This window comes from Vigna radiata, chromosome 2 (assembly GCF_000741045.1).
Source record: "Vigna radiata var. radiata cultivar VC1973A chromosome 2, Vradiata_ver6, whole genome shotgun sequence".
NCBI lineage: Eukaryota > Viridiplantae > Streptophyta > Magnoliopsida > Fabales > Fabaceae > Vigna > Vigna radiata.
The window spans coordinates 15,323,020-15,338,237 of NC_028352.1; the positions used below are offsets into that span (position 1 = coordinate 15,323,020).

At 34.7% G+C, this 15,218-nt stretch overlaps 1 protein-coding gene and 1 long non-coding RNA gene across 2 annotated transcripts; both read left to right on the forward strand.

Annotated features, from left to right (window-relative positions):
• The first annotated feature begins 3,332 nt into the window (after window positions 1-3,332).
• Window positions 3,333-5,502, forward strand: LOC106756390 (peroxidase P7). Its single transcript, XM_014638799.2, has 3 exons — window positions 3,333-3,638; window positions 3,836-4,027; window positions 4,706-5,502. The coding sequence occupies exons 1-3, from the start codon at window positions 3,426-3,428 to the stop codon at window positions 5,255-5,257; spliced, it is 957 nt and encodes a 318-aa protein (XP_014494285.1). The 5' UTR covers window positions 3,333-3,425; the 3' UTR covers window positions 5,258-5,502.
• A 1,207-nt stretch (window positions 5,503-6,709) lies between these two features.
• LOC111241286 lies at window positions 6,710-8,988 on the forward strand. Its single transcript, XR_002667192.1, has 2 exons — window positions 6,710-7,541; window positions 7,634-8,988. It is a non-coding gene; the product is annotated as an uncharacterized LOC111241286 (long non-coding RNA).
• Window positions 8,989-15,218: the final 6,230 nt, after the last annotated feature.

The window sequence follows — 15,218 nt, forward strand, 5'->3', positions numbered from 1 at the left end:
TCAAAAGTTGGATAAAGAGGTTGCTGAAAGGACCTTACGAGAGCATAATGCTGGTTGAGTTTTTGCAGCTTTTGGGAGAAATTGTTTCTCACCAAAAAAAGAAAAAGATGTAAATTAAAAAAGAAAATACAAGAATTATCAAATGAGTAAAAGGATTTGGAGTTGGTGAAACCGAATTCCCTTATAAGCAATTATGGCACGGAATTAGAGCTTCTGCTATGCCGTCACGGTAACTGCACCCATTTACTCTATTGTATCTATTGTATAAGTCTCATTTATGAATATTGTCTCACCAATCCCACACAATCTCTCTCTACCTCTTTGCTTTCTAGTTTAAACTTTAAATTGTATCCTACACTGCACAAGAGGAATTGGAATTCAAGTTAGCTTTGTTTCGACGGATGTCAAGGGACGGATATCAACATCCGTAATTTTTATCCTTCAACAGACAATGGATGTTGATAGACATCCGTTTAAGAATACAACGGATACTTACATCCGTTTCAATGTATAACACCCAACAAGGAAACTCAGAATTTAGCGAACAAACAGCGATGTTGGAAAACATACTTGCAACTCCAAAAGAAGCGGCACCCGTGTTTCCTCCACTTTTGCTACGAGAGTGACACAAGCAACGACTGCCAATTGAGTCTTCCATGGTTTATCTTCGGTTTGAAAGCTCCTTCTATTAACGAACCTGTTGAAGTAGTTAATGACAAGAACGGTGGTGAGAGGAGCAAAACCATGAAAATGGGAAAAGCGTAGAAATCCAGCGTACAACGTGGTAGGAAAGGGAGGGAGTGAAATGCGTTGCGGCCTCTTTGGAGAGTAGAGAGAGAAGGTGGTCGTGTTGGGAGAAGATGTGGTGGTCGGAAAAAATGGAAGGTGAAGATGGGGTGGTTATGAGAGTTGGAGAATGTGGGGTGTGGCAATGTGAGCAAAAAGTAAGTAACATTAGAAGTAAAAAAAGTTAAAAGGGTAAAAAGGGTAAAAGAAAAGGTTATTTTTGTAATAAAATTTTTTTAAAAAAAGTTAGGGAGGTGGAGGAAGGAAACGGGGAGGTGGAAAGAGCAACACCCTTAAACATATACCATATCCTATTTTCGAAAGTCTTCAACATTCAAACTAGGGATGACAAAAAAATCGCAGGTACGGATATCTATAGGTAAAATTTGCGGTGGATAGTTATTATCCACGGGTAACAGGTAGTTGATATTTTAATACCCGTTTTTAAACGGGTCGGGTATGGATAGTATACTATCCGACCCGCGAGTACCCGTTACCTGCAAAAAAAAATAAAAACAATTAATTTATATATTTTTAAATTAAATTTAATTAAAAATAAAATAAAATTATATTTTATTAGGTTAAATTTAATTAAAATTAATTTTAATATCTATTTAAGTTAATTTATATATATATATATATATATATATATATATATATTGTAATTTTATTTAAATTTTATTTTAAAAATATATAAAATAATTTTTTTATTTTTTTAAGTATCACTGGATACCCACAAATTTTAAAATACTCATGAAGGTAACGGATCAAATAATAAGTACAAGATCAAATAATAAATACAATTTTAACCGATTAGTCAGGATACAGATAAACACTGTCCAAAATCAATCCGACCCATTGTAATTCCTCGTCGAATAGCACATATAACTTGGTCAACAGTAGAGATTCCTTTTACACCACTTAGGCATTTCTAAATTATAATAAAATTTTAAAATAAAAATAAATAAAAAAAAACTAAAATCTAAGGAAAAGAAAAAGCTCTTGCAGAAACATTAGACAAAGTAATAGGTCAAACTGAACATCACATGGCTTATCCAAAAAACAACGCGTTAATGATTAAAAAGTCAGCACTTTTTGATAATGGGAAACAACTTCTACTTTTGCAGCTAAAATGATTGGTGACGGTTTTATAACTTTTAAGTTCAATTCATAAATTTAAAGTAATATATAAATTTTATTAATTGTTCGTGAATTCATAATATAAAATATAAAATATTTTAACTTTTTATTGTGTACCTACCTCACAAAATAAGTTTCACGTAATCATAAAAAAGCCACGAATAGTGCTGATGTGTAAAGTAACAACAATCATCTTCCTCCTTTATAAAAATAAATAATTGAAACTACGACCAGAAAAGGTTTATCCAAAAAGAAGTGACATAATTTGATGAATCAATCATTTTGGTGCTATCATATATTAGTCATAAAATAAAATAAAAAGTATTAAAAATTGATAAATCAATCTCATTAATAATTTTTTTAAAATACGTAACTTAAATAGTTATATTAATACATATTCAAAAATCAAAATAGCAAAAGTAACTAAGCACTTATATGGCATTTCAATATATATTTGATATATAATTTGTTAATAAGGAAAATAACTCTTAATAAAAGTAAGATATATTTAGAAAAACAATATTGTGACTCAAAATACGATCGCAGGTTCTAATTTCAAGAATTAGCGTTTGTTTACGCGATAATATTATTCAAGTATTTTACTTATAGATTATTTAACATTTAATTTTTACCAATACAATAGTTAAAACCAAAAGTTATATTTATATAATAGAAAGAACTATATTGCATAGTTATAAAATTACAGTAATTACTGTACTATATACTTTTTTATTATTATATAACTACATTCAAATCTGCCATTTATTACATTTTTTGTAATATATAAAGTGTTTTTCCCTTTCAATATCTAAAATCACATTAAATTTAAATAGTTTGAGCCATGTAATTTCTTTGGCAATGAAAAAAATAAGAACATTATTATTTATTAAAATTTGTTACTCGATCTAAATAATTAACCCATAAATATAAATACTAACTTAACATTAATCCATTTAGAGAAGCTAAAAAAATAAATGAATTGAACTTTAATCACAATAATATGTATAAAAAGATAAAATAACATTATTCTATTTAGACAAGATAAATTCCATATACAGTAATCTCTAAAAGTTGTACAACACTGGTGAGAGAATAATTCAAACTCTTCATTCATTCATACTACTAAAAATATGTTGTTACTACTTTTAGTTTTTCCTTTGTCTTGCATACATGCTTTTGGATCAAGTCAACCACTCTTTAAGTATATCTTTTGGCTTCATTTTGCAATTTTTCTTCCTTTCATTTCCAAAAGGAAAAGCAAAGCGCGTCTATGTAAAGTAGGAGCAGACAAGTTTGAAAATTGAACCAAATGCAATTAATTGAAGGCATAATTTTCCATTTTCTAATTTCTCACTTACATCTAACTCTTTTTATTCTATTCTTCTCTGCATGCATAACATATTTTTGCCTATAAATATCATGCATGTTTTCTTCTTCTAAAACCAACTTCACAACTCACACAAAAGAGTTATTAGCATATCAAACTTGTTATAGACAACATGTCTTCCATTAACAGCTCTTTCTTTGTTATGGTTTCTATTCTTTCTCTTTTGGCTTTTTCAAGCAATGCACAACTTTCTCCCACCTTTTATGCCAGAACTTGTTCCAACCTTCAAACCATAGTGCGCAGTACAATGAGACAAGCCATTGCCAGAGAAGCTAGGCTTGGTGCCTCTATTCTTCGNTTGTTCTTTCATGATTGCTTTGTACAAGTAAACCTTGCTACCCCTCTTTGCCCTTTCATCTAAACATACATTTTGTTCCATATTAGGATCATCTGTGTCCAAATGGAACCCGAATTTACACTTTTATCTTCTGCATTTTCTTTAACTTTCTAGCTTTTTGATTGCATGTGCAAAGTTCAAACCTATTATTCTCTTTNTAGTTTTGATTATTTCTTTGTTTGCAGGGCTGTGATGCATCAATTCTACTGGACGACACTGCAACATTCACAGGAGAGAAAAATGCATTTCCTAACAGAAATTCAGCGAGGGGCTTCGAAGTTATTGACACCATTAAAACCAACGTTGAAGCTGCTTGCAATGCCACTGTGTCTTGTGCTGATATTCTTGCACTTGCCACAAGAGATGGAGTAGTTCTGGTGAGTCTAATTCTCCATGATTTATATAATTACCAAACCCTNCTAACAAAATTATAGTAGTTAACAGAAAAAAAACATGATGGATGAAGTAGGAAATAACCAATTAGAATAATTTATCTTATTTAATTAGNAAATCAGTGAATAAAAGTAAAATATGAACAGTATACTTATATGCAGGCTATTTCCTTCTCCTCTTCAGACTGCGTTCTGATGTCACTAAAATTCTGATGTNAAGTCATTCTCACAATAAGTCAAGTAGTGATTAACTTGATGTCGGTTTCTCTCTTTATTTCCATTTTCTTCTGCATTAGCGTGTTTTCAAACCATTCGTTTTCACTTTTCTATCTTAACCTATCATCATGCAGTAGTGGGGCATTCGNTTTCACCTAAAAACATCACACAGTAAACAAAATCATCATTTAAAACAAAAATCAAGGTTCATGTCTCATGCCTACCTTATCAAGAAATTTATGGTACCCTATAAAAATAAAGGTTTCTACAATCCCACCAAATATNTCCTTTCTCTTTTTAGTGTGTCCAACTACCGATCATCAACATCTCTCTCAAATGTAACCAAAAGAAAGTATTAGATGAAGATGTGTTCTTAGTGCAGTACGATGAAAATGTTTTTTTTTTCCACAACTGAGTAAAGAATTTAAAATCCATGATTATTTGCAGCTAGGAGGACCTTCATGGACAGTGCCTCTAGGAAGAAGAGATGCAAGAACAGCAAGTCAGAGTGCAGCCAACAGCCAAATCCCTGGACCTACCTCAGACCTCTCTACACTGATAACCATGTTTGCAGCCAAAGGTCTGACAGCAAGAGACCTAACAGTGCTCTCAGGAGGCCACACAATTGGCCAAGCACAGTGCCAATTCTTCAGAACTCGCATATANAACGAAACCAACATTGATCCTAACTTTGCCGCCACAAGAAGGGCCAATTGTCCTGTTTCTGGAGGGAACACCAACCTGGCCCCTCTTGACACCGTCACACCAACCCGTTTTGACAACAATTACTACACTGACCTTGTGAACCAACGNGGTCTTCTCCACTCTGACCAAGTGCTTTTCAATGGTGGCTCTCAAGATGCCCTTGTGAGGACCTACAGTGGCAATTCTNCTGCCTTTTTCAGGGACTTTGCTGCTGCCATGGTGAAGATGGGCAACATTAGTCCTCTCACTGGGTCCAATGGAGAGATTAGAAGGAACTGCAGGGTGCTGAATTGATCATAATATGGCAATAATAATAGTAATAATGATCATCATTATCATCGTGCTTATGCCGTTTTGTTCCTGTTTGTGTAGCTGATGATCACCATAATAACTAGAGGACCCATCAGCATGGTGTTAGAAGTAACGTGTTTTAGGATGAAGAAATTTTAGTGATTAATTACGAGGTTGTGGTCAAAAGTTGACTACATCTTTCGTGTACCTTGGTTTATATATTACAATGTTACTGTTTTTTTTTGTTATTTACTTGTTAATTTCTAGCTTTTAAGGTTTTTATTTTCTTAGGTTGTTATTCCCTATTGGACCACTTCTTGTCCCAGCCCACATTTATGTATTTTCAAATTTTCTTCATCTTATTTTAAGATTAGTATTGCAAAGTTAGTGCAATCACTATTCCTTTGTGTGAATAAATTGATTTCTAAATTCTAATAAAAGATATAATTAAAAATCACGGAAGATAATAAACTAATCTCTACTAAAAATTAATCACGAACTTGGTAGATAACTCACATTTATAATATAATTAAAAAATTTATAATATCAATTATATTATTGTGTTGCGTATTGGTAATAAAGAAAAACTTTACTTTTGATCTCATAATTTCATTGCACATTAATTCCTAAAATTGATTGGTAACGTTCTTAACTTGAAGGTAGAGTCCTCATAGCAATAAATTTAGTTTTGGTGAGATAATGGTTATTCATTTGGTTTAACGTTGACTCTCACAATTGAAGCTTTAAAAAAAGCTGACATAATTTCTAAGACTTTGAGAGGAAAATGAAAATTTGTCTTACAAAATTGTAATATTTCAAAATATAGTATAGATAATATATAAAAGAGTCACACAGTTATGATAAGTATAGGAATTATCCAACTAGATTATAATGTTTTAACTTTACAGTTATATAAAATAACCATAGAAATTTAAATTTTATATACAAAAGATCCTACGTCAAAACTATATACAATCTAAAACTCTGAAAGTAACTACGTCGCAGCATCACCTCTATCTATTGCTTGCTCTTGAGACACCTCTTCTCCCTTTGCTCACACCTGCAAACACCTGTAAGATGATCATAGTAAAAAGAGAGAAGACAGGGAAAACATAGAACACAAAACACAACAGAAGGGTAAGCTAGAAGTAAAAACAATTAATGATATATATAAATTCAATTAAACATTCATAGAAGTTGCATATACACATATCATGACAAACTAAACTTTATATTTGACAGACTGTTGACTTGACCATCCGAATTAGTATGAATATGTAGCTATGACAGTTCATGCACTTGTTTATTTAATTTTATATAAGAAGAAAAGGTATCAGCACGAAGACGATGCGAACGATTACATACGTGCTTAAACCTTTAAAACATTTTTTTTTATATTTTTGTTGTTTTTGATATTTATTTAAAAGTAAATAACTAAATGGAAAAAAAAAAGGGTGTTTAGACTAATTTTTATTTTAAAAACAGACTGGGCCTAACCCCAAGTGGAAAAGGAGTGATGAAAGGGAAAATAGGGGGTGCAAAAGGAGTAATCAAACATACAAAAAACATAAAAGAAGAAAAAAAAAACAGAAAATAAAATAGGATTGGACCAGACCCAGGCCCAAAATCCTTTCCTCCCCAGATCAGAAACCCCAAGGGGTCTCACACTCTCCTCTCCATTTCATTCAACGCAGAATAAGAGACCTAGGGTGTCTCTCACACCTCCTAGCCGGCGGACCTGAGGTCACCATCTTAACCACCCGTCTTCTCCACCACAAACTGCCGTCAATGGCGTCGCCGGTGGCATCACGTGCCCAGAGCCACCGTCGAACCCGACATCTCGCCCTTTTTCCCATTTCTTCTCGTGCGACGATGGCCACCCACCGAACCAGCACCGTCGCACCCCGAGACGCTTTCTCACCGCCGTCGACGAGGTCTGCTACTGCCGGTGATCGCAACCTTTGCCTAAAGCGTCACACAAACCCTCTCCCCTCTTCTTCGAATTCGAACACGCCACTACCGCCAGATAAGATGGGCGTTGCCGCTGCGCGTCCCCGTTCAACCACACTGTCGATCACTGTGCATCCACCTTCCTCTTCGAAACGCGAGCTCTGCTTGACTGGGCGTGAGTTTCCGATAGTGTTGTGAGTGTTGGGTTGTTGGCTTCGATTGACACAACCGAAGGGTGAAAGGAACACACTGTGGTGTTCCTGAGTGAATCTGTGTGAGCTGGGGAACGAAGATGACACTCTGGTTGCGATGCAGGGGTTTATGGAGATGAAAATGGGTTCTCTGTCCTTGCGTGTGCTTCTTTGTGGATTGAATGAAAATGGAGATTGGTGTTGAGTGGTTGATTCTTATTTTTGTAACTTTTTGCAGGTTGAGGATGATGGTGTTATGCGTGTAGGGTGGAGGAGAATAGAATGGTGATTGGGGCGATGGTTTTTGTGCGTGTTACCCCTGTGAAGGCTGGACAGTAAGGGTGTTGGAAGAAGAACGATGAATTTGAGTGATTTTCTGCTGAAATCTATGGGGAAAAAGTGAGGGTTATGAAGTTGATTTGGTCTTATCTGTTTTGGTTTGAATGCAGGGAAAATAGTTGAGAAGTATGATAAGGAGAGTGGGATCCTGTTGTGTGTGATATGTGTGGATTTTTTGCTCTTAAAAACGAAAGATGAGGAGGGAGCAAGTGGTTGTGTGTGATGGTTGCAGGGATGAACTCGGCTGGAGGGTCTGTGCGTGAGGGAGGATGGTGGTGGTGATACTGGATAAGGGTGGAGATTTTAATAAAAGGCAAAGACACAAACAGAGGTTTCAGGTCAAAGAGGGAGTGTGATATGCATAGGCGGATGATGAAGAAAGGGGAATACTCACACCATGATACAATCTCAATCAGAGCAACATCAAGTATAATATGAAGCACAATGCAACAAGCTTACCTGAAGATACAAGTGAACAGAGTAAGCTTACCTCTTGAAACTATGCTTGCTACTACTAGCCTAGTACCTCCGGCGACCACCTCCCTTCTCTTTGCTGGCTTTCTTTTGTTTCTTTGTAGGTGAACGAAGGATGCAGGTGTGTGATGGATGGTGTCTCATCTTGAATGCTTGAAAAAGGAAATAATGGGATAGAGGGTTATGCGTGTGTGCGTGATGGAAGAACGGTTTCAGTTCAGTGAGTAGAGATTTAAAAGTGTATTTTTTTCCTTCCTTGAGATTTTTTTTTTTTTTATGTTCTTGCCTGTGCTAGCAAGTTATGGTAAGAGTGAGCATTGGAAGTGGATTTTGGTTGATGAAGGAAACTCCTGGGGAGATGTCTCGATTATTGAGTGTGTTTTTTTTAGAAGATGGAAGAGTGATCCGAAGTTTAGAAGAAAGGGTAGGGGATTCTGCGTGTGTGTGGGAGGATCCTCTGCCTGTAAGGGAGGAACTCTCTTTTGTTCTCTTCCCTCAGTGTTAGATATATTTTTTTTTATGACCGTGATGAAACCATTTCAAAAACCAAGCCCTGGGATTTCCTCTTTGTCTTTTTCCTTGGTTATGTTTAAATTTGATCAGATGGTAAAAAGTCATTCAGACATCTTTCCTCCTTTGATGTATAGCACAACTTTGCATAAAGATTTTTAGCCAGAGACACAAAGCCATTAATGGGATATTTCGAGCATTACTATGTAACATTGCGGGATGCACTGATGATTTGTGTTGCACGAAAGGCAAGAAAGTGTAGTTGACTTTCGTTTTCCTTTTTTTCTTTTTTTTTTTCCGTATTCTCTTATTTTTTTTCTTTTCTCTTTTTCTTCTTTTTTCGTTTTTTCTTTCTCTTTTTTTTTTCTTTTTTTGTTTTAAAAAAGAAACTAAATCAAATACTCAATAGTAAAATAAAAATAAAATAACATAAATAAAAAGAAAATAAGACAAGACAAAAATAAAAAAAGATTTATTATTCAGTCAATCCGAACGAAATCGGGTGTTGACAACGTCAATGTGGTAGGATCTGACGTTTGTAGGCTGAAAAAAGTGACTATTCATCTGTCTGGCAGACATATAGGCGTCAGTTACAACGAGATCGACGTCTATATGTCTGACAGGTTGGTGGGGAGCATTAATTTTCGCCATATAGACGTCGGAGCCCCTTCAATGTGGCGGGATTTGACGTCTATAAGGCTGAAAACAGTGACTATTCACCTGCCTGGCAGACTTATAGGTGTTAGTTAGAAGGGGACCGACGTCTAAATGTCTGATAGGTAGGTGAGCAACATTAATTTCCGCCATTTAGACGTCAGAGCCTCAAACGAACCAATGTCTATAAGGCTGATGGAAATGACTTTTCACCTAACGGTCAGAAATATAGACGTCAGGTTTGAAGGGTCAATGTCTAAAATTCTATAGACGTCGGAGATGGACCTAACTGACGCCTATATTGCCAACTTATTTACGGAAATGTCATCGATCATCAATATAAGTCACGGGTGCGCGTAACTGAAGTCTACCATGTGACATTAAACAACGTTTTTGCATTAGTGTATAGACGTTTGTGTTGATGTAACCGACGTCTATTTTCGACTATAGACGTCGTTGTGGAGGGGTGCGACGTTTATATGTGACTATTCACCTACCTGGCACACCTATAGATGTTAGGCTGAAGTGGCACTGACGTCAATGATATTATAGACGTCGGCTATCCAACTAACTGACGTCCATGGGCCTGACTTATTTACGAACTTGCCACCGGTCATTAATGTACGTCAGTGTAACCTCTAACCGACGTCTAAGGGGTGGCGTTAAATAATGTTTTTCCACTAGTGTGAGAATAGGTGACCATTAGAATGTTAGGATGAACTCTAGGACTAGGCTTCCCATATTCATACTTATAAACTTTAACAAACATCACTGAGATATTCCCCCTTGGAATTCTCTTCCACACCATTTTGAAATCATAAACCTTAGTTTGATACTTACATAACACTCGTTCAATATCATACATCAACCACAACCAAGTCAATTTCATTACTTCACAAACAAGATTGTTGTGAAGCAGTGGTTTAGCTAAACCTTACAATCTCGTATAGCTTCTGGTTTTTGATGATGACAACACATTATTAATAACAACATGTGTTCTTACATGTTCATATGTGTTACATGTTCTTTACTTTAATGTGAATGATTTCTTGAGAACATGTTTGTGTTAATTCTGTCTATGTGTGCATATTCACTGTGTTCTACATGAGATATCATCTGCATTCTACATGCACTTTGATTGAACTTATATTGTGTGGCAAAACTGCAAGTTTTAAGTCGACCTCATTATGAAGCAAGTCAATTAAAACTCGTGACTTTGTACAAATTTTCTAAAACAGTGCTGTGAGTATTTTTACAAAGAAAGATTTTCAAAACTGCATTGAAATGTCAAAGTCGACTATATGTGCAAGCTACTCAACTTAGTTAGTTATGTTTTGAATTTCTGTTGATGCTTGTGAAGTATAATGGCTATATTTTGTTTCTTTGACTAATCATTAATTGTTAATCAACTGAATTAAATGTGCAATCAATTTAGTTGGTATGAATGCTACTAATTTTTATAACTATCATAACTGTCTAGCTATAGTCTATTAGTAGCATAGTCAACTTTGGGAGCGTCTGTTTAACAGAAATCTATATATAGACGTGATTCTGTATTTTACAGAGACTTTTGGTAATTCTAACATTTTCATTGAATTGTTTCAGATCTTGATCTTTGTTAGAAAGTGAAAAGCTCCAAGAACTTATCAAGTGGTGATCATTCTTTAAGAGTTGCTTGACGAGCAAGTATTGGTGTGCGCATAGACTGCTTGATCATTCTGCACTGAAGGTGTTTCATACGTGATCAAATATTTCTCTCAATCATGTGAAGATTGTGGCTACCCTTTTGTGATTACAGGAAGAGGACGTGTTGTGTTCTGGGAAACTTTGAGGATTGTTCAAAGTTGTCAAAGACTGTAGGAGAGGGGATATCTTGTTGTTGTTCTTTGGGTGTTGTATGCCTATATTTTGATTAGAGGGTTAGAGAGGTGTTTTATATTTTGACGTGGAGGTCTCTATAGAAACTTTGTTGTAAAAGCCTTGACCATTATAGTGTATTTGCTTCCGAGTACAGGAAGGACACTAGATGTAGGCAGTTTGGCCGAACCAGTATAAAAACTGCGTTTGAATCTTCTATCCCTTAACTCTTTAATTTTCAAGTCGACTTTAAATTCTGCACAGTAAACTATTTTTCGCTGCACTTGATTTATCCTTTTCCTTGAATTTCAAGAAACTTTTGAAAGTTCTCATTTTTCCGAAAAAGATTTTGAAAAGACTTTGATTTTTGAACTACACCAATTCACCCCCCCTCTCTTGGTGTTGAAACTAAGCCATTCTATTTTCAACACATGATATTCAGGAACAGTCGCTCAGTGCATCCCTTCGTAGAGCGAATCTAGAGGTTGTCGCAGAACGACTCATCTCGTTGTATGTTAAGAGTCCGGCAACTGTACCGAATCGTATCAAGTAATAATAAACGGTAAGTCCGAGTATCGTTTCCCTTGAGACTCTTAGGCCTAGACTTTCATGTGATTTCTTGATTATTTAAGACTTGAATAACAAAAATTAGGGTTTTATAATGCATTACTAGTTTACATTGTCTTGTCTCCCTAGCAACTGATCATGCATTACATAATTCGCACAAAAGCTTAAGGGCAATCGGTCCTCTATCCCTATGTCTAGGTAATATTGCTACCAAGAGAATTCCCTCATGTCTAGACCTACCTACATGTGTCCATATAGATAGAATCAAAGATTATGCTATTGAATAAAGTCTTAAACAAAGCATGCAAATATAATGGAGGAAAAAACCCTAACATTTAATGAATAAAAGCAGATGAATAAAGTATCAATTCAATATATGAGAGTTTCAAAGGATTACATCAATTCACCAACAACAATGGAGGTTTATTCACCATAACCATGGCGAAACTAGATGAAAATAATGGAAAGAATGAAAAGATAAACCCTAGATTTGATATATTGGAGCTCCCGCATCCAAAATTCGCCTCTAAGGGGGTGAAGAAAGTGTTTTTGCAGCTTTTTCTACCAAAAGATACCCTCTTCGATCGTGCAATTCTATTTATAACTTAGAAAAATAACAGAAAAATCGGCCCAGGCCCAAAAGTACACCGCCCGGCGGTGGCTTACTGCCCGACGGTGGGTGCGGTACTCAAAACAGTGCCCAGCAGCGTCGCTCAGGCGAAAAATAGTGAAAAACTGGAAAACCCACCGCCCAGCACCACCACCCAACGCCGCCGCCCGATGCTAGGTTACTGCCTAGTGTCACCACCCGACGCTACCTACAACACTCTGGTCAACTTTTCAACATTCTGGTTGACTGTTGACTTTTCTAGTTGACTGGTTGACTTTTCTGCACTGCAACTTGATACTTCAACCGTTCTTTCAAATCATTCCAATAAACCTACAAAATCAAGGGAAAACCAAGCATAAAACCAAGAAAACCAACTTTGACTCTCTTATTCTCTAACTTAAGCAAAATGCATGATTTCAAGCTAATTCTAAGTCATAAAGGGTGTGTTTAATGTCAAATATAAGTATGAAAATAATAGTTTTTCAACCGTTATCATTGTGCGAATAAACTTCCAGTGGTACTAGACCCCAACCCCTTGCATAGCGCCCCAAGTTCAGACTGTGATCCAGACCCCCCCCCCCAAGAACTTGTAGAGCGCACCCCTTCATTATTCGAATATTTTTGGCAGTGACCCCATATCACAACCAGGCGCTCAGCTCATTGATTCATTGTGCGAATCATCAAACAAAGAGCTAACCCCCACAACCATTCGCACAGTGCACCCTCTCGCTGTGCGAATTGCTCAAACAAAGAGCAACTCGCCATGACCACTCGTTGTGCGAATTCATTCGCTCAACGAGTCTGTATAATTTTGCAGCACGAATTTTGCATAATTATGCAACTCAAACCACATTTACCAATTCTAATTATTTTTCCCAACTTCTAACTGCCCTAAATTGTGTTATATACCTAATTAGAATAGACCAAACGTTTTTAAACCTTCCTACCATCATTCTAAAGTGTTTATGGACCAATTCCTATTTCAAAACCTCTAAAATCATAATTTATAAATCCAAAATCACATTTTTTACCAATTTAAAGACTTAAACAAGTCACATTTAACTTCCCTGTTTCAAGAGACCGATTAAGCATCTAACATCTAACTTTCATTTTCACTACTTCCTTAAAAATGACTTAAAACAAATATAAATCATTAAAACCAATATAAATCACTTCAATTTCAAACTAGACATTCTATAACAGATTTTCAACATTCCAGTTTGTCAATAATACAAAATAAGTTCCACACGAATAGTGTTGATGTGTAAAGTAACAACAATCATCTTCCTCCTTTTATAAAAATAAATAAATAAAAAAGAAGTGACATAATTTGATGAACTAATCATTTTGGTGCTATCATGTTAGTCATAAAATAAAATAAAAAGTATTAAAAATTTGATAAATCAATCTCATTAATATTTTTTTCAAATACGTAACTTAAATAGTTATATTAATACATATTCAAAAATCAAAATAGCAACTAAGCACTTCTATGGCATATATATTTGATATATAATTTGTTAATAAGGAAAATAAGTCGGAATAAAGGTAAGATATATTTAGACAAAAATATTGGGACTCAAAATACGATCGCCGGTTCTAATTTCAAGAATTAGTGTTTGTTTACTCGATAATATTATTCAAGTATTTTACTTATAGATTATTTAACATTTAATTTTTTTACCAATACAATAGCTAAAACCAAAAGTTATTTTTATATAATAGAAAGAACTGTATTGCATAGTTATAAATTACAGTAATTATTGTACTATATACTTTTTATTACTATATAACTACAGTAAAATATACCATTAATTAAAGTTTTTATCATATATAGTGTTTTTTCCCTTTCAATATCTAAAATCACATTAAATTTAATAAGTTTGAGCCATGTAAATAAGTAGACATTGTCTTTGCTAATGAAAACAATAAGAACATTATTATTTATTAAATTGTGTTACTCGATCTAAATAATTAACCATTTTAATGTATAAAATATAATCATTATTTTATAAAATAAATCATCCCATAAATGTAAATACTGACTTAACATTAATCCATTTAGACAAACTAAAAAATAAAGGAATTCAACTTTAATCACAATAATTTGTATAAAAAGATAAAATAACATTAATCCATTTAGACAAGATAAATTCCATTTAGACAAGCTAAATTCCATATACAGTAATCTCTAAAAGTTGTATAACACTGATGAGAGAATAATTCAAACTCTTCAATCATTCATACTACTCAAAATATGTTGTTACTATTACTTTTAGTTTTTCCTTTGTGTTGCATATACATGCATTTGGATCAAACCACTCTTTAAGTATATCTTTTGGCATCATTTTACAATTTTTCTTCATTTCATTTCCAAAAGGAAAAGCAAAGCGCGTCTATGTAACGTAGGAGCAGACAAGTTTGAAAATTGAACCAAATACAATTAATTGAAGGCATAATTTCCCATTTTCTAATTTCTCACTTACATCTAACTCTTTTTATTCTCTTCGTCTCTGCATGCATAACATCCTTTTGCCTATAAATATCATGCATGTTTTCTTCTTCTAAAACCAACTTCACAACTCACACAAAAGAGTTATTAGCTATTCAAACTTGTTATAGACAACATGTCTTCCATTTACAACTCTTTCTTTGTTACAGTTTCCATTCTTTCTCTTTTGGCTTTTTCAAGCAATGCACAACTTTCTCCCACCTTTTATGCCAGAACTTGCCCCAACCTTCAAACCATAGTGCGCAATACAATGAGACAAGCCATTGCCAGAGAAGCTAGGCTTGGTGCCTCTATTCTTCG